Raw genomic sequence first — 24,794 nt, forward strand, 5'->3', positions numbered from 1 at the left:
TTAATTGTAACTGAACGAAACCTAGTATTTTGTTTTGACTGCTGATTTGTTAATCCCGTTGCATAATTGCCGTAATATGTAGTTCCCTGGTTGCTGCAGCTAGAGCACTGCAATGAATCCTGAAAATTGTGCTGCATTTAATTAAAAAGATACCAGCATCCAGCAGAATAACTGAAACAAATTGATTATCAGTGCTTGGATAGCACAGCTGATTTAAATCATTTGGTTCAGAACGACTTTTGGCCACAGTCTGCTTTTGCAAACTACTTTGTCAAAAGAATTATTTCTGTTGGCACTATGACTTGTAAACGAAATGTGGGAAATAATTCGATCAAGAAAATAAAACATTTGACAGTGATTACTAACCACTGCAATGAACTGAAATATTTCCACTGAAACTATCTAAACTAATTGCTATAATTTGCCTTGCTGATATTAGACTATGTCAGTACAACTTAAATCAATCTCTTGCAAGTCATTGAAAGTATTAAGTTTCCTTTTTGATCATATACTGTAGCCCATGTGCAAACAAATAATTGAAAATAGTGAAATGAATTGCACAAGCATCTAAATCATAAGTTTATTTTCCATAATGTAGATGCAAAATTTTGTTTATGCATTTTAAGCAGGTGTGAAATACAAAATAAATGCAGTAATCTTGGAGAATATTTTCTTTTCAGGTGTACAGATGGGCAGATCATTCTAATGTTGTTCTCCAGGGACTAAATGAGCAGAGACAAAGAGGATTATTCTGCGATATTGTGCTTGTGGCAGATGAACAAAAAGTGTCAGCCCACAGGAGTCTCCTGGCTGTCTACAGTGATTATTTTAATTCTATGTTTACAATTGGAATGAGGGAAGCTTATCAAAAAGAAGTTGAATTAGTTGGAGCCTCCTATATAGGTTTGAAAGCAGTGATTGACTTTCTCTATAGTAGCGAACTCCCATTAGATGGTGGTAATATTGACTACGTTCTGGAAACTGCACATCTTCTACAAATTTGGAAAGTGGTGGATTTTTGTTGTGAGTACCTTGAAAATGAGGTTAGTGAAGAAAATTACCTCTATCTTCAAGAACTAGCCTCAATTTATGACCTGGAACGCTTGGACTGTTTCATTGATAGTTTTATTCTGCATGACTTTGGTACTCTTTCCTTCACACCAGACTTCTTGCAAAACATCTCCCTGCAAAAACTTTGTCTGTATTTAGAGAGCAACAATGTCCAACATGAATGTGAACATGATTTATTGCAGGTTGCACTGCAGTGGCTAACACAGAATCCTGACAGAATGCAGGATGCACACCTCGTCCTTAAAAATATCCACTTCCCACTTATACCTAAGAGTGATCTATTGCACAGAGTTAAACCAGCAGTGTGTTCCCTACTCCCCAAAGAAGCAAATTGTGATGTCTTCTTGGAAGAAGCGATACATTATCACAATAACATCACAAAGCAGCCGGTACTCCAGAACAGACGGTCTGTTCTCCGATCTGATTTTGAAAGACTACTGTTTATTGGTGGGGAAGTGTCTGAACGAAGAGAAGAGCTAAGTGATGATATGTGCTACTTTGATGAAGAAAAAGGACAATGGTTTTCTGAAACAATGTTGCCTGCAAGACGGAGCCACCATTGTGTAACTGTCTTTGGAGGATTTATCTTTATGGCTGGCGGAAGCTCTTCTCGTGACAATGGAGGTGATGCAGCCTCAAATGTCCTTTATAGATATGATCCAAGGTGTAACCAATGGTTAAAGGTAAATCTCTTATCTTCTATAATATGATATCATGTCTCTTTGAGCATCAAAACTGAACCAATACATGCAGATTTCATTGTCTTGTGAAATTTCTTGCTATTGTTGTCCTTTACAATGTTGGGGCACTAAGTTCTGTGAATTATGTTGCCAAAGACAACTACCGAAGCATGTTTTTTTTAAATGAGTTCAAGTAAGTGTCACTTAAAATTGTAGGCAAAAAGGGGCAAATTTTGTTTATTAATCAACAAAAACAAGTAGTTTGTAAGTGTAATGAAAAATGTTCTTCCCCTGTTTATGTTCCTGAACATTAACTTTCCTTGAGGAACTATCCATTGGACATGAGGTGTCCTTTGATACCATTCTCACATGTGCTTTTGTGAGTAAAACTGATCAGTGAGGCTATTTCATTATTCTGAGCACAAAAGCCATACCAGATCCTCCACGTCAAACATATTGCCTACATTTTTGAAAATGACAAGAGTCTGTAAATTATTTTACCGTTTCTTCCACTGTAAGGACGTTTGGCCTTGTTTGCCCACATTGCAGACATTAGTTAAATATGGAAGATCAATTTCTCAGCCGCATCTCGATTTTTGTAAAGGAGCTTTCTAGGACTCAGCACAAGAATTTGGAACCACTTGGTAGAAACTCAGTTTCTTAGTGTACCAGCCAAACACTGAGTGGAACATTTGCTCTGTTCTCATCGGTTCCTTCAAAATATTTGTAGTTTGTAAAATATGTGGATGATCAATAGCAAAAGGACACCACAATGATTCAAATGAACATAGATTGTTTGATATCTTGTCATCTCCAATTTGAAATAGCAGGATTCAGCCAGATGATAAACAATGCACACAAAATGCTGACGTAACTCAACAGGCTGGGTAGCTAAAGGCAGGATCTCCTTGTGGCTACCTATTTCAATTCGACTTCCTTCCTCACTAACATGTCTGTCCATGTCCTCCTCCACTGTCATGATGAGGCCAAATGGAAGTTGGAGACACAACATCTCTTATCCCATCTGGGTAGTCTACAACCTGATGGCATAAGCATCAACTTCTCTAACTTCCAACAAACATTCCCGTTTCCCCCTTCCACTTCCTTTTTTGTTTTTTTTTCCCCCCACACTCTCTGGTGACCCTCTCTCTCCTTTTATTCCCCTCCCTTGTTACCATGTCCTGGCCATCACCTCCCTCAGTTCTGCACCTCCTCTTTATTCTGTCCTCTCCTATCAGATTCCTCCTTCTTCGGGCCTTTACCCCTTCCTCCTATCATCTCCCAGTTTCTTACATCAACCCTTTCCCCCATCTACCTACCATTACCTTCACTTGGTCTCACCTATCATCAGCCAGCTTGTACTGCTCCCCCCGCCCCCAACCATATTCTGACCTTTGCTCCTTCCTTTCCAGTATTGAGTCTTGGCCTGAAATATCAACTGTCTATTCTCTAATGCCTGCCATAATTGCCATCTGTTCCTATAATTAACTCTTAATGCCCTTTGGGCTACCTGGCTATCTAATAAACCAGAATGTGCATACCCTTCCTTTTTGGTCCTTCGTTTCATTTTTCAATGTGCCAATACTTCTCTCAGTTGCTGAAAGGATAATGTGACTATATGGTAGCAAGAACACTGAGGTATGTAAGATCATTGTGAATAATGGAATCAGCAGTATATTTCCTGAATCAGTAAAAATTTAAAGGATTGAGTAAGGACCAAGAACATCAGAAAAGTAGCACGTTAGAGTCAAATTGGATGTTATGTGAGAGTGAGGGAATGGAATAGCTAAGAGAAGTAGGGATGTAAAATGAAAAAGTTAAGTCTCTTACAATTTGTTACCTTACAATGAGCATTCCCCTGAATAATAAGTTTACCGTCCTGGATACTGTTGGCGGAGACGACCGACCAGGTGTGAGCCACGGTGGCAGGGCCTCCGGCACTGAGTCTGACCTGGTAGTGCAGAAGGGTGCGACGGAGAAGAGGAGAGCTGTCGTCATTGGAGACTCTATAGTCAGGGGAGCAGACAGGAGATTTTGTGGACGTGAAAAGGACAGCCGCGTGGTTTGTTGCCTCCCGGGTGCCAGGGTCCGGGATGTCTCTGACCGGGTGCACGACATCCTGGTACGAGAGGGAAAGCAACCAGAAGTCATGATACATGTTGGGACCAACGACATAGGCAGGAAGAGAGATGAGGTCCTGAAGTGTGAGTTTCGGGAATTAGGCAGAAGGCTGAAGAACAGGACCTCAAGGGTGATATTCTCAGGATTGCTGCCAGTGCTACGTGACAGAGATGGTAAGAATTGGAGGAGATGGCAGTTGAATGCGTGGCTGAGGAGTTGGTGCAGGGAGCAGGGTTTTAGATTTTTAGATCACTGGGATCTCTTCTGGGGAAGGTGGGACCTGTACAGATTGGATGGGTTGCACCTGAACTCGAGGGGGAGCAATATCCTTGCAGGTAGGTTTGCTAGCATGGTTCGGGAGGATTTAAACTAATTTGTGAGGGGGATGGGACCCAGAACGATAGAGCAGTGAAAGGAGTAAAGCCAGATCTAACATACAGAGAGGCTTTGAGGAAAGAGAAGCAGAATAAACGGTGTAAAGACGGTAAGGTAGAAGGGCTGAAATGTGTGTACCTCAATGCAAGAAGCATCAGGAACAAAGGTGATGAACTGAGAGCTTGGATACATACATGGAATTATGATGTAGTGGCCATTACAGAGACTTGGCTGGCACCAGGGCAGGAATGGATTCTCAATATTCCTGGATTTCAGTGCTTTAAAAGGGATAGAGAGGGCGGAAAAAGGGGAGGAGAGGTGGCATTACTGGTCAGGGATACTATTACAGCTACAGAAAGGGTGGGTAATGTAGCAGGATCCTCTTTTGAGTCAATATGGGTGGAAGTCAGGAACAGGGGGTATTCTATAGGCCCCCTGGTAGCAGCAGAGATACAGAGGAGCAGATTGGGAGGCAGATTTTGGAAAGGTGCAAAAATAACAGGGTTGTTATCATAGGTGACTTTAACTTCCCTAATATTGATTGCCACCTGATTAGTTCCAACAGTTTAGATGGGGCAGAATTTGTTAAGTGTGTCCAGGATGGATTCCTGTCACAGTATGTGGACAGGCCGACCGGGGGAATGCCATACCAGATCTAGTACTAGGTAATGAACCGGGTCAGGTCACAGATCTCTCAGTGGGTGAGCATCTGGGGGACAGTGACCACCGCTCCCTGGCCTTTATAATTATCATGGAAAAGGATAGAATCAAAGAGAACAGGAACATTTTTAATTGAGGAAAGGCAAATTATGAGGCTATAAGGCTAGAACTTGCGGGTGTGAATTGGGATGATGTTTTTGCAGGGAAATGTACTATGGATATGTGGTCGATGTTTAGAGACCTCTTGCGGGATGTAAGGGATAAATTTGTCCCGGTGAGGAAGATAAAGAATGGTAGCGTGAAGGAACCATGGGTGACAAGTGAGGTGGAAAATCTAGTCAGGAGGAAGAAGGCAGCATACATGAGGTTTAGGAAGCAAGGATCAGCTGGGTCTATTGAGGAATATAGGGAAGCAAGAAAGGAGCTTAAGAAGGGGCTGAGAAGAGCAAGAAGGGGGCATGAGAAGGCCTTGGCGAGTAGGGTAAAGGAAAACCCCAAGGCATTCTTCAATTATGTGAAGAAAAAAAGGATGACAGGAGTGAAGGTAGGACCAATTAGAGATAAAGGTGGGAAGATGTGCCTGGAGGCTGTGGAAGTGAGCGAGGTCCTCAATGAATACTTCTCTTCAGTATTCACCAATGAGAGGGAACTTGATGATGGTGAGGACAATATGAGTGAGGTTGATGTTCTGGAGCATGCTGATATTAAGGGAGAGGAGGTGTTGGAGTTGTTAAAATACATTATGACAGATAAATCCCCAGGGCCTGACGGAATATTCCCCAGGCTGCTCCACGAGGTGAGAGAAGAGATTGCTGAGCCTCTGGTTAGGATCTTTATGTCCTCGTTGTCCACGGGAATGGTACCGGAGGATTAGAGGGAGGCAAATGTTGTTCCCTTGTTCAAAAAAGGTAGTAGGGATAGTCCGGGTAATTATAGACCAGTGAGCCTTACGTCTGTGGTGGGAAAGCTGTTGGAAAAGATTCTTAGAGATAGGATCTATAGTTATTTAGAGAATCATGGTCTGATCAGGGACAGTCAGCATGGCTTTATGAAGGGCAGATCGTATCTAACAAGCCTGATAGAGTTCTTTGAGGAGGTGACCAGGCATATAGATGAGGATATGATGTGGACGATGATGCAGTGGATGTGATCTATATGGATTTTAGTAAGGCATTTGACAAGGTTCCACACGGTAGGCTTATTCAGAAAATTAGAAGGCATGGGATCCAGGGAAGTTTGGCCAGGTGGATTCAGAATTGGCTTGCCTGCAGAAGGCAAAGGGTCGTGGTGGAGGGAGTACATTCAGATTGGAGAATTGTGACTGGTGGTGTCCCACAAGGATCTGTACTGGGACCTCTGCTTTTCGTGATTTTTATTAACCACCTGGATGTTGGGGTAGAAGGGTGGGTTGGCAAGTTTGCAGACGACCCAAAGGTTGGTGGTGTTGTAGATAGTGTAGAGGATTGTCAAAGATTGCAGAGAGACATTGGTAGGATGCAGAAGTGAGCTGAGAAGTGGCAGATGGAGTTCAACCCGGAGAAGTGTGAGGCGGTACACTTTGGAAGGACAAACTCCAAGGCAGAGTACAAAATAAATGGCAGGATACTTGGTAGTGTGGAGGAGCAGAGGGATCTGGGGGTACGTGTCCACAGATCCCTGAAAGTTGCCTCACAGGTGGATAGGGTAGTTAAGAAAGCTTATGGGGTGTTAGCTTTCATAAGTCGAGGGATAGAGTTTAAGAGTCGCGATGTAATGATGCAGCTCTATAAAACTCTGGTTAGGCCACACTTGGAGTATTATGTCCAGTTCTGGTCACCTCACTATAGGAAGGATGTGGAAGCATTGGAAAGGGTACAGAGGAGATTTACCAGGATGCTGCCTGGTTTAGAAAGTATGCATTATGATCAAAGATTAAGGGAGCTAGGGCTTTACTCTTTGGAGAGAAGGAGGATGAGAGGAGACATGGTAGAGGTGTACAAGATAATAAGAGGAATAGATAGAGTGGATAGCCAGCGCCTCTTCCCCAGGGCACCACTGCTCAATACAAGAGGACATGGCTTTAAGGTAAGGGGTGGGAAGTCCAAGGGAGATATTAGAGGAAGGTTTTTTACTCAGAGAGTGGTTGGTGCGTGGAATGCACTGCCTGAGTCAGTGGTGGAGGCAGATACACTAGTGAAGTTTAAGAGACTACTAGACAGGTATATGAAGGAATCTAAGGTGGGGGCTTATATGGGAGGCAGGGTTTGAGGGTTGGCACAACATTGTGGGCCGAAGGGCCTGTACTGTGCTGTACTATTCTATGTTCTTTCTGGCCAGAGAAGTTAATTGATATTGTAGAAATACAAAATCTTAAATTCCTCCAGTATTCAGTACCAGTTTTAAATTAGTAAGATTAGTTGTCTGTTAATGAACTGAAATTGCAACTTCACGAAACATAACAGGAAGGTTGAGGTGGAGCAACCATCTTAATGATGCCAATGCTAGATGCTGTTACAGTTGGCAATGTGGGATGGGGGGGTGGGGTGTGTGCAGTGGTAAGTCTTTTCCATACCACCAGTTGCAGTAAAGAAGGCTGATCCAACAGACCTAGGGGATTCTAGGCAAATTAGTAAATTTGTTCTAAAGTTGACGAGGTTATAAGAGACAGAGGGTGTTGGTAAAGTGTTGATGTTGTGATTGAAAGCTGTAACCAATGGGATCTGTACTGGAACCACTTTTGTTTGTCATAAATAATTTGAATATGAATGTAGATTATGAGGATCACAGAGCATAGATATTGATAAACTTTACTCTATAACAGAGGTATTTAAAATCCAAAGGTGCATGTTTAAGGCAAGGAGTAAGAATGTTGGAGGGAATCTGCAGAAATACATTTTCACGGAATGGTTGCAATCTGAGAAGGTGATAGAGGCAGGTGCTTAAAATGTTCATGTATAAATAAAGCTATATGGATAAATACTTGGATCTGAAAAGCATGCAAGGTTTCTTGGTGTTGTATTTTGGATTAGTATACAGTAGATAGGTACTTGATGGTCAGCATAGACAGTGGGGCAGAAGGGCCTGTTTCTGTGCCTTACAACCCTGGCTCTTAAAAAGGTAGCATCAATGTGATTATGAAGCTCATTGGATCATCATAAAATATCTGTTTCCATTCAGCTAGGTCTTCCAAATGTAATGGACTATAACAAGCTTGGAGTGGATCAAATTATAATCATATTTATTACTTGCAAAAGAAAGTCTACCTCCATTCGTTAAGTTGTTGTTAGGTAGCTTCAATCTTATAGCTCAAAACAGATCATATATATTTACAGAGTTTGGTAATTCATCAACTGCATATCTTTGAAGTTGTTCCATCCCTTAATTGCATTCCTTTCTTATCTGCATCTGTCTTAAATGAGTTGTCTTTAATGAGCCCCATTTGTCTTGAGGCTTCTTACCACCCCCCCACCAGCCCCGCGACAGCTATATCCTGTTTTTCTCTGTTGCTAAAACACACATCACATGCTTGCAAAACAGCAAAGCACTCTGGGATTACACATGTTCCATTTTGTTACATTACGTTTTACAAACTGTATAAATTCATAAAGACTTCAGGGATACAGAAATATTTCCAGTCCTTTTCAGAAAAAGTTTTCTTATTACCTGCTGTAGGATATATGTAACAATCTTCTCCAGCCCATAATCCCATTTGTATGAAAATTACTATGAGGAATCGAAGAACAAGAGAACAAGCCCTAAGAACAAGAGAAAACATTACAATCACAAATTGTACTTACTTGAAAATGTACCACACTCTAACATTTCTGGGACTAAATCCTGAGGTTCTCTACTCATCTACACTGAGAGTTCCTTCAATGTATAGGTTGCGGTCGTTCCAGGTGCATGGCTCACCTCCAGCTTCTCCAAGGCAGTTGAGGTTGCACAGTATTGTGCTGGCCAACAATGATGGCATTTCAAAAATAAACATTCTTAAGGCCAAATCAATGTAATGACATTCCTTACAAAATAATGGTAGAAATATATTCGCTTCTTTACGCAGAGATACAGTCAACGTTTCAGGCCGAGACCCTTCGTCAGTACCTCTTCCTATAGGTGCTGCCTGGCCTGCTGCGTTCACCAGCATTTTTTATATGTATTGCTTGAAATTCCAGCATCTGCAGATTTCCTCGTGTTTGCGTTATTCCTTTCTTTGATCAGTTTGAACATTGTACTGCCTTATCCCATTAGCCACTGTATAGTCATAGTTTAGCAGAAAAATTCTAACAGATGTTTCTGTAGCTGGAAAGGAAAACTCGGGGTTGGTATGAGTATATGTGGCACTGTGAAAGGAATTTAGATTTTGTATTTGGTGCACAAGCATTTATTGCTGAATTATTTATTTCCTTAGAACTTACTCCTGTTACCTTGTCATCTTGATCGTCAGCTAGGCAGTAATGTTTCCTTTCAAAGCAAAATATTGAATATGAAGCACTAAGAAACTATCCCAGTAATATAGCAAAGGGAGAGGCTGTGTGGATTTTCACAGGTGTCTCTAGTTTGTATATGATTTTGTTTTCTACATAGATGAATGTAAAGGAGATTATCCCACTTCATGCAATTTTATCTAAACTTTACTGCTAATCCTCAATCCTGACTGTACTTCTCTTATTGCGAAAGATCTATCAAAAAATACTAAAAGATCTTTTTAAAAAAAGAAAGTAAACATGATAAGGATGGACACTGTCCATGTGCATGCATAGAATATAGAACAGTGGTAGACTATAAGACTGAGTCATAGGAGTGAAATTAGGCCATTTCGCCCATCAGGTCTGCTATGTCATTTCATTTCCCATTTCCCTCTCAACCCCATTCTCCCACCTTTTCCCTGTAATCTTATGCGCCCTGACTAATCAAGAACCTATTAATCTCTTGTCTTAAATACACCCAGTGACTTGGCATCCACAACCTCCTGTGGCAATGAATTCCAGAGATTCATCACCCTTTGGCTAAAGAAATTCCTCCTCCTCTCCATTCTAAACGGGTGTCACTTTGTTTTGAGGCTGTGCCCTCTGGTCCTAGACTCAGCCACCATAGGAAACATCCTCTCCACTCCACTCCATCGGGCCCTTTCAACATTTGATAGGTTTCAATGAGATCCCCCCCTCCACACTTCTAAATACCAGCAAGTACAGGTCCAGAGCCAGCAAACACTCCTTGTATAATAAGCCTTTCATTCCCAGAATCATTTTCGTGAGCCTCCTCTGAACCCTCCTTAATATCAGCACATCCTTTCTTAAAAAAGGGGCCCAAAACTGCTCTCAGTACTTGAAGTGAAGCCTCACCAGTGCCTTATTAAGCCTCAGCATTCCATTCTTGCTTTTATATTTTAGTCCTCTTAAAATGAATGCTAGCTAACATTATATTTGCCTTCCTCACCGCCGAATCAACCTGCAAATTAACCTTTAGGGAATCCTGCATGAGGACTCCTAAGTCCCCTTGCACTTGGATTTTTGAATTTTCTTCCTGTTTAGAAACAATCAACCCTTTCATTTCTTCTACTAAAGTGCATGACCTTACACTTCCCAACACTGTATTCCATTTACTACTTCCTTGCCATTCTTCTAATCTATCAAAGTCCTTCTACAGCCTCCCTGCTTTCTCAATACTATGTGCACCTCCACTTAGCTTCATATTGTCAGCATACTTGGTTGCAAAGCATTGACATACAATGTAAAAAAAAAGCAGTCTCAACACCAACCCTTGCAAAACACCACTAGTCACCAGCAACCAATCAGAAAAGGCTCCCTTTATTCACAGTTTTTGCTTTCTGCCAATCAGCAAATGCTCTATCTTTGCTATATTCTTTCCTCTAATACCTTGATCTCGTCTGGTTAAGCAGCCTTATGTGTGGCGCCTTGTCAAAAGCCTACTGAAAATCCAAGTACACAACATCCACTGATTCTCCTTTGTCTATTCTGCTTGTTATTTCTTCGAAGAATTCCAACCACATCTGAAACAATTGACTCCAACATCTTCCCAGCCACCGAGATCAGGCTAAGTGGACTATAACTTCATTTTATCTGCCTCCCTCCCTTTTTGAAGAGTGGAGTGTCATTTGTAATTTTCAAGTCTTCTGGAACTATGCCAGAATCTATTGATTCTTGAAAGATCATTACCAATGCCTCCACAATCTCTTCAGCTACCTCTTTCAGAACCATGGGGTATAGTCCATCTGATCCAGGTGATTGTCTACCTTCAGACCTTTCAGTTTCCCAACCACCTTCTCCCTAGTAGTGGTAAGTTGACATACTTCACAACCCCTAACACCTAGAACTTCCAGCATATGCTGGTGTCTTCCACAGTGAATACTGATCCAAACTACTTATTCAGTTTGTCCACTATTTCCTTGTCCCCAATTACCCCCTCTCTAGATGCATCAATCCAATATCTACTCTCTTTTACTTTTTGTATATCTTTAAAAAAACAACTTTTGTTATCCTCTATTAGCTAGCTTGCTATTTAATCTTCCCAATCCTCCAACTTCCCACTATTTTTTTGCTCTATTATATGCCCTCTCTTTTGCTTTTCTGTTGGCTCTGACCCTCGTTATCAGCCACCGTTGCATCATCCTGCCTTTAGAGTACTACTACTTAAGGGTGTATCTTATCTTGTGCCTTTCAGTTGCTTCCAAAAGCTCCAGCCATTGTTGCTTTGCCATCTTTGCTGATAGTTCAGTACAACTCCTTCAGCCCACCATGTTGTGCTGATATCTTAACCTTCTCTAAAATCAATCTAACCCTTCTGTGGCATGTGGCCCTACATTTCTCAATTATCCATAAGCCTTTCTAAGAGCCTCTGAAATGTCCCTAATATATCTGCCTCTACCATCACCCTCTGTAAGGTGATTTACCACTTACCACTCTGTATATTTAAAAAAAACTACCTCTGACACCCTCCTATACTTAGCCATTGCTCCCCTGGGAAAAGCCTTTTATTATCTTATACACCTATCAAGCCACTTCCATGCATGGCTACAAAGTCATGTAGGCAGAATGAATATTTCATGAACTTGGACATTTAAAAATGTAACAGAAAGAAAGGCCTTTTGAAAATTAAGCAATGTATTAGAATAGTTTCATAAAGGCATCATAATATTTGCAAATTTCCAACACAATATTTCTAAATTGTAATGATTATTGTAATATGGAAAATATGGCAGCAAGGTACTGTGCATGGAAATGTGATTTTTTTTTTGGTGATCCTGATTAAAGGATAATGCTTGACATGCTGAGGAAAGTGCTGCTCTTTTGGAAAAAATGCTGTGGATTTTTTCCTCAAGAATGTTCTAAAATCTCAAAGTAGGACTTTGTGCTCAGATTTCTGAAGTTTAACTTCTTGTATAAAAAAAAAACCTGGTGACTCAAAAGCAAGAATGCTTCCAACTATACCAAACAAAGAATTTGAATTTTTAATAATACACTTTTGAAGTTATTAGAAATAAGTTTATTTCACGTGTGGTTCTTAGATGCTCTAGGTTTGCCTTTCAGGTTGCTCCCATGAACCAGAGACGAGTAGATTTTTACTTGGATGCCTTTGCTGACTTTCTGATAGCTGTTGGAGGCAGAAATGAGAATGGTGCTTTATCCTCTGTTGAAATTTATGACCCCGTTAAAGATTCATGGTCCTATGTTGCTGGACTACCAAGGTATTGTATTAATATTTGTATATTTAATACAGGTTGAGCGCCACTTATCCAAAATGCTTGAAAGTGTTTCCGGTTTCAGATTTTTTAGGATGTTGGAATATTTGCATCTATAATACCTTGGGAATGGAATACAAGTATAAACACAACTCCATTTACATTGTACATACAGCAATATAGTACAGAAAACCTGAAGGTAGTTTTATATAATTTTTTTAATTTTTTGCATGCAACAAACATGTATATTAAACCACCAGAAAGATAATTTATCACTAGCTCGGCCGATCAGGTGGATAGTCAGTGGTTGTCTGGCATTGCCATCAGTCCCAACTCTGAATTTATGTACTACCAGTAAGCAGTCCTTGTCTTACACTTATTCATCATATATGTACTGATGCAGCTCTTCAGCCTGTTAGATTTTCATCAGCGATAACCTTGGCAAACTCATCAACAAAGTTCTCTGCTGCTTTGTGATCAGCAGACACTTTATCACTACAATTCTTTAAAAATTTAAATCTGTGGCTTTTCTTAAAGTTCTGCAACCAGCCTGCTGAATGTTCACAATTATCTTTAATTTTCATTTTGCCATGATAGATCCTTTTGTATTTTATGATCAGCATACCATTAAGTGGCATATGTTCATTCCAATGCTGACGAATACATTCTTTGAATACATGATTGAGATCTTCATTTTTTGTTTTATGTAGTGTTTTTTCTATTTTTCATTAACTTCTGTTCATTACCTATGCATGGTGATTTCTCAGAATAGTCTGGTGCACAGAGTCCTGTGCATTGCCTAGGAACCTTCCTAGCGCTTTGTAGAATTTTCTGTTTGTAACATCATGCCAGTGCTCAGTTAAATATTGGATTTTGGAGGTTTTTGGATTTCAGAAATTCAGATGAGGAGTGCTCAACCTGAATGTAATTTCTATTGATCATCAGCATTTATTTTGAAACAGATATCATTTATAATACTTTAAATCTGTGATTTTTGTTTTTGCAATGTTCTGAAGTGCATTGCAAAAACACCCTTAATGTTTGAACCTTCTTCCCATTTAGATAATAGTCCACACTATTGTTCCTTTTACCAAAATACAATTTCATACATTTCCCAACACTCTATTCCATCTGCCACTTTTTTGCCCATTGTTCTAATTTGTCTTAAGTCTTGCTGCAGTCACATTGCTTCCTCAGCACTATCTACCCCTCCACCTATCTTCGTGTCATCCACAAACTTTGCCATAATGCTATCAATTCCATTATCTAAATCATTGTCAAACAATTTGAAAAGCAGCGGTCCCAATACTGATCTCTGAGTAACACCACTAGTCACCGGCAGCCAATCAGAAAAGGCCCCTTTTTTTTTATCCCCACTCGCTGCCTCCTGCCTGTCAGCCATTCTGCTATCTGTGCCAGTATCTTTCCTGTAACATCATAGGATTATAACTTGTTAAGCAGTCTCATGTGTGGCACCTTATCAAACGCCTTCTGAAAATCCAAGTAAATGACATCCACTGCCTCTCCTTTGTCCACCCTGCTTGTTACTTCCTCGAAGAACTCTAACAGATTTGTCAGGCAAGATTTCCTTTTACAGAAACCTTTGACTTATTTTATCATTAGTCTCCAAGTACCTCGAAATCTCAACCTTAGTAATAGACTCCACCACTTTCTCAGCCACTGAGGTTAGGCTAACTGGCCTATAATTTCCTTTCTTTTGCTTTCCTCCCTTCTTAAAGAGTGGAGTGACATTTGCAATCTTCCAGTCCTCGGAGACTGTGCCAGAATCAAGTGATTCTTGAAAGGTCACGATCAATGCATCCGTTATCTCTTCAGCCACCTGTCTCAGGATCCTGGGATGTAGTCTGTCTGGCCCAGGTGACTTATCCACCTTAAGACCTTTGAGTTTGCCTTGCACTTTTTGCTTTGTGATAGAAATGGCACTCACTGCTGAACCTCTGCCACACTGCTAGTATCTTCCTCAGTGAAGACAGATGCTAAGTACTCATTGACTTCATCTGCCATTTCTTTGTTCCCCATTACTACCTCACCAGCATCATTTTCAAGTGGTCCAGTGTCAACTCCCACCTGCTTTTTACTCTTTATATAACTGGAAAAAAAAAATTTTGGTATCCTGCTTTATATTATTGGCTAGTCTACCCTCATATTTCATTTTTCCCTTCTTATAGCTTTTTTAGTTGCCTTTTATTGGATTTTAAGAACTTCTCAATCATCCAACTTCCCACTCACCTTTGCTACTTTATATGCCCTCTCCTTGGCTTTTATGCAGTCCTTAACTTCCTTTGTCAGCTACGATTGCCTACCCATCCCGTTTGAGAACTTCTTCCTCTGTGGGACATATTTATCCTGCGCCTTGTGAACTATTCCTAGAAACTTCAGCCATCTTTGCTCTGCTGTCATCTCCACTAGTAACCTCCTTCAATTCACCTAGGCAAGCTCCTCTCTCATGTCTCTGTAATTCATAGATAGCACAGTAGCGTAGAGGCTGGTTTATTGTTTTACTGTGGTTATGGCCAAGGTTTGATTCCACCAACGTTTCTAAGGAGCTTGCACATTCTCCCAATGATTGCATGGGTTTCTTCCAGGTGCTCCACTTTCTTCTCCCAGTCCAAAGATATAGATGTAAGTATTAGTGAGTTCTAGGCTTGCTGACAAGATTTAAACTGAGGATTAGTGTTTGAGAAGAATCCAAATATGCTATTAATTTTAAATAATCAGATCTAATTGCTGCACCAACTTTCTGCTGGGGTGCATAGCATTCAATAAAATATTTCCTGAGTAACATATACACCATTGTGTAATCGATATTGGCCCGTTTGATGTTGTTAAGTCAACAAAAATCTTATTGTGCATCATTTATTTAACATACATACAATCTACTGTCTTTGTTGTACATCTTGTGAATTGTTTTATATGACTACAAATGTGGCAAAATCCAACGAAACATCTTGTGCTGTTTTTATCTGCTTTTCTCTCAAATTAACCTATTAATTTGAGAATGCACCCATTTCTTCACTGTATATCAGCTTGAATCTTATCCATGTTTTGTAATACAGCATTAAAATTTTTACTTTTAAATTCTTCAAAAAAAGTTTAATAAATTGGACAGCAGTACTTCAGTTTTTTTAAATATATTAATCTTGTGTTCCTTTCCTTTGTTATCTTCTCTAGTCTCAAATGGGCCTTCCACACCTATTCTCTAATGAAAAATGTGTCTAATCTTTCAAACATTCCAGTTTTTTATAGTGCAACCTAAAAGCGGTTTTTAAAAATATATATTATATAACAAGTGTGTTATTAGATTAAAACTACCACATAAATAAGATAGAGATTGATGAGAAGGGATCAGCATGACTTTGTGTGTGGAAAGTCGTGCTTGATGAACCTTTGGGAGTTGATTTGCAGATGTACCCAAAACATTGATGAGGATAGGGCTGTGGATGTTGTCCCTTGGGACTTCAGCAAGGCTTTCAACAGGGTAAGAATCGGGTTTATTGTTACTGAGGTAAGTCGTGAAATTTGTTTTGTAACAGCGATACAGTGCAGGCTTAATTAATTACTATCAATAACAATAGTGCAAAAGAGGAATAGTAATCTAGTGTAGGAGACTATGATGGTTGAAGGTTCTTTCTCAGGATGAAGGCCAGTGTACAGGGGTCAGTATTGGGACCCCTGTTATTTACATAAGTAATTTGGATGTGAATGAACAATGTTTGATCAGTAAGTTTGTTGATAGTTGATATTGTTATTGTAGATTACAAGGGGATCTTGAGCAGTTAAGGAAGTGGGTCAAGGAAAGGTCAATGGATTTCAATAGATGCATTTTGGAAAGAAACTGGTGTAGGATTTGTACTATAAATGGTAGGACACTACAGAATATAATGGAACAAAGACTTGGGAATACAAGTTCATAGTTTGTTGAAAGGAGCATCAAAAATGATAAAGAGAATTTAGCACACTGGCCTTCAATTATGGCATTGAGTGTAGGAGTTGAAACATTATGTTGCAGTTATAAAATCATTGGTGAGGCCGCACTTGGAGTAATGTGTACACTTTTGTTCCTAACTGACATGGTTAAACTGGAAAGAGTACAAAATAGATTTATGAGGAGGCTGCCAGGACTAGAGGGCCTTCAATGAAAGGGGGAGGTTGGCCAGGCTAAATGTTTATACCTTGGAACAAAGAAATACGTAGAATGAAGGGCAACCTTATAGAAATCTTAAAATTGAAGCACAGGTTAGGTAAGTCTTTTCCCCAGAGTAGGTGCATACAGAATTAGGGGGCATATATTTAGGGTGAGAATGGAAATATTTAAAGGAACCCAAGGGGCAACTTTTTCCACCAGAGAGGCCAGCGGAAGTGGTTAAAGCAGGCACTATAGTATCAATTAAGAAACACTTAGATTGGTTTGTGAAGGGGAGGGGCTTGGAGGAATACAAGCCAAATGCAGGAAATTTGTGACTAACTGGGAGGACACCATGGTCAGCATGGACTAGTTGGGCTGTAGGGCCTATATTAATACTGCGTTGTTCTCTGATTCTAAATGATTCATGTAAATAGAACCAAAGGGGATAACTTCACTCACTTCACCTGCCCCATCATTGGAATGTTCCCACAATCTATGGACTCACTTTCAAGGACTCTTCACTTCATGTCCACGAGGTGTATTGCTTATTTATTTATTATTCTTTTTTCTTTCCTTTTTGTATTTGCACAGTTTGTATTTTTCATTGGTGTGGTCTTTCATTGATTCTATAAGGTTATTATTCTATTATGGATTTGTTGAGTATGCTTGCATGAAAATGAATCTGAAGGTTATATATGGTGCGTATGTATTTTGAGAATTTACTTTGAACTTGGCACTTTATTACTGTGACTTACTGTACTGGTTGAACCATTTCTACCTTAAGTATATTTACAACTGTTTTATCATGATCTGTCTTTCTCTTTCACAGGTTTACTTATGGCCATGCTGGTTCAATATACAAGGAATTTGTGTACATTTCAGGTGGTCACGATTACCAAATTGGACCTTACAGAAAGAATCTTCTTTGCTATGATTATCGAACTGATGTCTGGGAAGAGAAAAGACCTATGATAACTGCCCGAGGATGGCACAGCATGTGCACACTGCATGATCATATCTATGCTATAGGCGGTAGTGATGATCACATTGAATCAATGGAACGATTTGATATTTTAAGTGTGGAATGTTACAGTCCACAATGTAACCAGTGGACTCGAGTTTCCTCTCTTCTGGAGGCCAACAGTGAGTCAGGTGTGGCAGTTATGAGCGGAAAAATCTATATTCTTGGGGGTTACAGCTGGGAGAACACGGTGTTTTCAAAAACTGTACAGATATATAACAGAATTGAGAATAAGTGGTTCCGTGGCACTGATCTCCCAAAGTTGATTGCAGGAGTATCAGCTTGCATTTGTGTTCTGAACCCTAGGTCTTCAGAGAAGAAGTTAAAGACTTTACACCAGGATTGTAGTAGATAGTAACCAGTCCAATTAGGTGCAATCTCAGGATGTCTGTGAGATTAATTTAGCACATTGTTATATAGAAAAAGCATGTAGCAATCCTCACCGGTGTTGCGTTTCAGCCATTTGGCAATAATATTTAATAGACTTGTGCTATTTATTCTCAGTAACTGCTCTGTAATGCTGTGCTACTGTGTGTTACCTTTGTATGCAGAAGCCTAAAGTGTTATGTGAGTGATCTTAAGATGTGATTTTTTTAAAGAAACAAGAAACCTAAGGCAATGGTGTGTTTTGAATGGGAGACAGCAATGTGTGTAAACCTAAGTATTACTTTCATTTGTTCTAATTATAAATTACTTGGAGAAATAGAGTACTCTTAAAGCAGTCTTAAACAAGTGAACGCTATACACAAAAGCTTTCTAATTGTCTAGTCCAATTTCATTTACCCAGTCTTTACAGATGAAATCTGCCAGATCTGCCAAAATGTATTATTAGTGCATTAGTTTAAAACATACTTCCAGAAGTATTCTTGGTATAACGAACAATGCTAAATAGTCTGAAAGTTTCCCATTATGATTTTCGTAGAGGTATTATTGTCTAATAATTGGCAGTCAAAATAATCAACTATTTTTAAAAAATCGTATATATAGTGCATACCATATCACATTGTGAGAAAGTAAATAAAGCTTGGCTCTAATGTTAATTTAAATCTAACATACAATGTGAAATATTAATGTAGCAGTTGGTGATTTAACAGTTCAATGAGGTCAGTAGAAAATAAAATGAGCTCACACTTCTGAAATATTATTTTTTTCTCTTTATCAGATGCCCTTTGTTCATACAAGGAAAAATTCAAAACTCTGAAGATTATTTGCCTGTTCCCATTTCTCCAGTTTTTGCCTTTTGCACCTCTGATCTCTCCATCTTGTCTATTTTCTTGCATGGAGAAGAACATGTCTTCTCACTTCTGCTCTTGTTGTAGTTCCACAGAAGATCAGTTACTTCCCTTACAGACTGAAATCAAAAACTCCTCACTTTTGAGGAATAGTGGGAATGAGGTTTCATCTCCAAAGTATTATTGTGTTTTAACTTGTTTTGAAAGGACCTTTTGGTTTGAGTTTCAAAATAATGTGGGTACATATTTAGAAAGTATGATTCATCTTGATCAGTACTGCATATATTTGTACATTCCTATGTGACAGAGCCATAAGGAAATTTTCTCAGACATTGTAAAGTATGCGAAAATGGCTAGTTTCAGAACATGAGCGGTGCATTCTAACAGTTCAAGCACAAGAAAAAAACTTAATGTAGGTGGAGTTTTCCTTCCTGTTTTAATATAGAAGCACATTTTCTAACTTTTGTAATGAAGTAAGCTGAAAATCATCTTGAAATACAGCAATTAAAAAATCAAACAATTTCATTATATTTCTGGCAAATATACAAATGCAACACCCCACTTTCTGAGAATGGGTTATGCAGTAATCCCCCTCATTGCACCCTTTTAACAGACATATTCAAACTTTATAGTACAGAACATGGGAAACACTTTCCCTCAAGAAATAATTTCATGTTTGCACTGTTAGGGATTAAAGATCTACTTTGTGCGTCACCATTACTGATCCTGCTATTGAGGGCACAAGAGTTATTTTGCTGAAAATGTTACCTTTGTTTTTAAACAACCATTTTAATACAAAAGTCTAAATGCTACTTTGACCTGTTGAAATTTGCTGTCTTTGAAGTGTATGCTTCTCTTTGATAGACTTTCAAGCTGCTCCCTCTTTTCTGCAATGTTTTGTTGGCGGTTTGCTTATTTTACATGTTTTGTACCTCGTTTTTGGGATGACGTTTTTAATATAGAATTTCTTTGTTAATTTGTACTTATTTTTAAAAGGGGTTCCAAATAGAAAATTTAGAATGATTTTTAAAATATTTCAAATAACATGTTAAGCCAATTATGAACTATTGGGGAAAACAAACTACCTGGGTCTGGTGCAACCATGACAATCCCAGATGGAATAAATGATGGCAATGAATTATGTCCAAAGTAATCTAAAATACTGATGTTTACTGAACAAAATATTAACGTCAGAAAGCGTTGGATAACTTAAAGTGCTTGTTACAGAAGAAAAAAAAGTAGATTCAGCATAAATAAATGTAATAATACATAAAAGGAAATCTTGTGAGACAGTAGCTGGCAGATTACGAGGGCAAATATTTATTCCATAGAGATTGTTAACAAAGTATCAAATTTTAGTTACTTTCTAAGAATGTATGAGTTTTTAACCTCTTGGTTATGGTTGGCTAGCCATTGGGCACTCCCAATGCTTTTTGCAAGTTTCTTCTTTTTGACTAGAATCAAAATGGCCCCAGTAGGCTCCAAGTATGTGCACCTAGGTACGTTTTACAGTTGGAATTAAATATTATTGTCATTCTTAATCTCTCGTTCTGTGGTAATATTCTTCCATCTGTAGTATAGTTGGTGACAAAGTTCCTGCAGTTTAGAATTTAGTCATTATAGTAGCTCTTAAATCCTCTATGTAAGCAATGTGTAGGCACATGTATATGGTTGTATATTTCAAATTAGCAGAAAATTCTGAACATACTGGACTTGTCAATCATTTCACTTACTATGGTGGAGGAGTGGGGGGTGTATTGGGGGAACAGTTGTGCTCCAATGTAGGTACCATCAGCTGAATTGCTTGAATTCCTGGAATTAATTACAATCTAATCATGTACAAATTAAAAATGTTCATTCATTCTCATGGATGTTTGGTACCTAATCTTAAATATATGGTATTTCCTTGTACTATAACAGTAAATATTTATTTTAATAGAAAATTCATTGAATTTAGAAAAAAATAGCATGCTTGCATGTGCTGTAATTTTTAAATGAGTTTGAATTTGTTTCTTGAGGAATGTTTTCAGACTACAGTATGTGTGATGGAAGATGGTTCATACCTTAAGCAAGTCAAAGTGTACAGCAGTTGCAATTAAATTAGTACGGTGAATGTTGGTATATCCTGTAATTGCAGGATGTATTTTCTCACTGCTGTAACATTAATAAAGATGACTTGTATATTGTACAGCTTCTGAAATTAAATGCTTTTTGCAGACTGCTTCAGTTATTGGTATAATGAAATTACAATTAAAACATCATCTGTATTTTGGTATTCCATACATGTCATCCATTTATTTCTATGCTAACTGTTCAGATGGATGTTTTACCTTGAAGCCCAGCTGGACATGGGAAGCCTAAACTTCATGGAAGACCCCAGGGCCTCCAAGTTTGTAAGAGTATAGATTCTTCTGTTGGACTTGGGCTTTTGTTAATTTTTCAGAACAGTACAGAACACAAATATTTCAGCAGTATTTAAGAATTTATCAGCAAAAGTCCTTGTTTATCTGAAGTTCTGCAGTGATAGTTAGTAATTCATTCACAACTTCACTGAGTTTTGAAATGACAAAGGCTTGATTTTCTTCCAGGGTTTAGTTACCAAGTTCTCAAAATGCAACAGAAAATTATAAAAATCAGTCCATGTGCATTTGTTTTAGAAAGCATTGTTTCCGATTGACCCTATTTTTGTTAAATTTGAGGAAATTATAAGATTGTAAAGCTTATATTTGACAGAATTTTGGGGTTTCCTGGTCTCATTTATGCTAAACATTTTGAGCCATATAATATCCTGCCATGTATTTATGCTGATGAAAATCCTAGCATTTGAGAAAATTGTTATCAAGGGCCATTTCAACTATTGATTCAAGGAACTGTGGTTTCAGATCGGGGAGATAAAATTCTTAAGATTTCTGGACTGTGCTGTTAAACCACACTAATTTTATACTCTGGCAGCAAGGTGAAGATCTAATCCATCTTTGAATACATAAATGGGCTCAAAGTTAATCACTTATTGATGTGTGTTTATAATCCTTTTATACTATATTAATTAACATGAATGTTGAACTTTTTGTAAGCTTGCTTCAATTCTGCACTAGTTATCCATCTAAGTTTAGTATTTTCAATAGCTGAAAAATATAATTGAGAGGTTTGTATTTAACTTGGCTAAAACGATGAATCAAGTCAACAGTTTAGAGAAAACAATCCTACTTTTGTTGCTAATAGGTGCATGTTAATGACTGTGTCCCAGTTATTAAAAATGATTATTCAAAAGAATGTAAGCTCTGGAATATTAAAGTGAAAGGAGCCTGATCACTGGTAACTCAGAATGTAACTTGTGCGGGTGTTAAGATGCTGAGCTTGGAAATTGTTTGAGCAGTCCTATATTACAGATTGATGACATGGTACATCTGGTACCTGAAAATGTTAGCAGTATGGTGACTTTGTATTCATTTTTGTAACAACTGGTGTGTTTTCCAGTAATCTTTCGCATATTGTTAAGACACAGCAAGTTTTATCACTTTTTCCTGTGTTGCTTTAATATATGCATTTTAGACAAAGGGGATCTGTCATGAGCCTTTTACAAATTGGCAAAAGGTTATCATTTTTTGCTTTTAATAAAATATGGTAATGTTTTGCTAATTTGTGAAAGAACTTGTATTGGCTTCACCAGGCGACCTTGAATACTTGACAACCAATGAAATTTTTGATGTCCCAAAGTGATTGCAGACAATTTTCGAAGTGTGTCATGTGTTCTCAAGTCAGTTTAGAAATATCAAACTCCCTCATACAGCAACGTGATAACAACGCCCAGGTACTTGTTACAGTATAATGATGCAGCTTCAGGAATAAACAGTAGCCAAGACGATCACTGTGCTCTGCCTTTTGAAATAGCATCTGGAGTTACTTATATCCACCAAAGATAGGTTGACCATCATAATAGACACAGAGGCTTTCAACAGCAAATAACCCCTCCCCCATTCCATTATCTGTATGTATTGAGTGTAGAAAGACACAGAAATGAAACAACAATGAAAACCTAATAATTATTACAATGTCAATAAGTAGACTTGAAGTGAAGCAATACTTTCAATTAAACACCTTAGAAAACCCATGCGGTTGCTGTGTTGGCAGCAGTGCAATGCTTTTTCTGGGTAGTATTTTTAAATGATATTTTGCCATGTCTGTTTGCCTTTCAACGGTTTATTATAGAAGACTCTGTAGACAAGGTCAAAATTTACCCATCCAAAAAATACAGACATCACTGTTGAAATGCTGAGTCATGCCATTTTGGTGACCAGGCTGTAATTACTGAAATAACTTGTTCAGCAAGGTTGATATTGCCAGTAGATACAGTACAAACTCAAATTCCTTTGGCAGATTGGGCTATCCCTCTGCATTTCCATCCGTCTTGTACTGTCTTTCATCAGCCAGTACTTGGTATTTGATTTGTGTACCCTTCAGACAGTGAAGAGATTATTTATTCAGTATTTGTCCATTCATCACTTTGCCTATTAAGTGTGGCAGTTCCTGTTTGCCCAGTGTCAAGCAGCTCTATTTCATTTCATTTTTGGCATGTTCCTCAACAAGGCCCACTCATGCTGCAAAGGGTGCTTTCCTCAGATTCAGTTAATTTGGTCCTGCTGGGCAAAAAAATCCTTAGCTAGTTCTTGACTCTCAACTACACCACTCCACCCTAAACAAATAATGTAACAACTTTTCCCTAAGCTCTTAAAACTTCTCTAAAGCCATGGATTTGCAGTCCAACTTAAGTCACCAACAAATCACTTTTTTACCATCTTTTGAGAGGTGGCTCTTTATTTTCCAACTAAAGTAAGGTATTGTTTGATGCAGAGATAAGCAATGCTGTCTTTCAATGGTGGTGGACACTTACTGCCTTAGAAAATTTGACTTCAGTCCCTTAAAAATTAGCAAAATTCTTCTTAACATTTATGTAAGAGGTAGGAACTATGCTGCTGCATTATAGCAATTTAGTCTAATCCACAGCAGTCTTTCAGATTCTGCAATACAATTGGTTTGAACATATTTGTAAATTGACACGGTATCACCCTTCCAGTAGAGGATATGCTGTGCAGCAACAAACCTGTTCTTCGTGGACAGTTGTGAACCAAGTGAGCACTACTGATATTTCTCCTCCCCTCTTGCTGAGTGCAAAGCCTATACTCTAGTGTTCTCCCATTGTAACGTCAATGACAATTTTGAGTTCACCCTCCTGACATGTACAGATGCAACCGTCATCTGCATTGTGTAGCTCAACAGCTGCGATTTGGGTGACCTTTGTCAGCCTCAGCTGAACAGTGTCCAATGAGTTCTGAAGAAAAGCTTCAATTAAGCATTCTTCTCATTTTTACCATAAATTTGATATCATGCTGCTGTTGTCAGCAACTGCCTTCCCTTTAAAACAACTTTGAAGATCTTTATTGAAAGAAGAGGAATAATTTTATGATGTATATGCAGCATTAACATTATACACACTCATGCTTCATGTGAAATGGAAGCTGCCCATATGGTTTCTTTGGTGTGCAACAACTAACCCACATTAGTTTCCACATGGACTGGACAAAGTAATGTCCTTCAAATGTGGAGCACAGAGCAGCGTGTTAAACTCTGTCCCGACTTCTAACTCCACATATTCCTATCCTTAAACACTGACCTGACCCCCAACTCCTCTCTCTGTCCTCAAAACCATCCCTATGTATCTAAAAAGATTGCCACACAATTCCAGAAACCTGGATCAACACTGACCTCTGGTGCTGTTTATGAAAAGTATGTACATTTTCCTCTTGTTTCC

The 24,794-nt window shown here is 38.7% G+C and overlaps 1 protein-coding gene across 3 annotated transcripts in view; it reads left to right on the forward strand.

Annotated features, from left to right (window-relative positions):
• The window catches only part of klhl36 (kelch-like family member 36), a 35,099-nt gene extending 13,818 nt beyond the window's left edge, over nt 1-21,281 (forward strand). For all 3 annotated transcript variants that reach the window (XM_063067164.1, XM_063067166.1, XM_063067167.1), the window contains exons 3-5: nt 681-1,754; nt 12,434-12,591; nt 17,562-21,281. In XM_063067164.1, the coding sequence (XP_062923234.1) occupies nt 681-1,754; nt 12,434-12,591; nt 17,562-18,108 (1,779 nt within the window). In that variant the 3' untranslated portion in view covers nt 18,109-21,281. The remainder of the gene's footprint in view (nt 1-680; nt 1,755-12,433; nt 12,592-17,561) is intronic.
• The last annotated feature ends 3,513 nt before the right edge of the window (nt 21,282-24,794 follow it).

This window comes from Mobula hypostoma, chromosome 14 (genome assembly GCF_963921235.1).
Source record: "Mobula hypostoma chromosome 14, sMobHyp1.1, whole genome shotgun sequence".
In the NCBI taxonomy this organism is placed as follows: Eukaryota; Metazoa; Chordata; class Chondrichthyes; order Myliobatiformes; family Myliobatidae; genus Mobula; species Mobula hypostoma.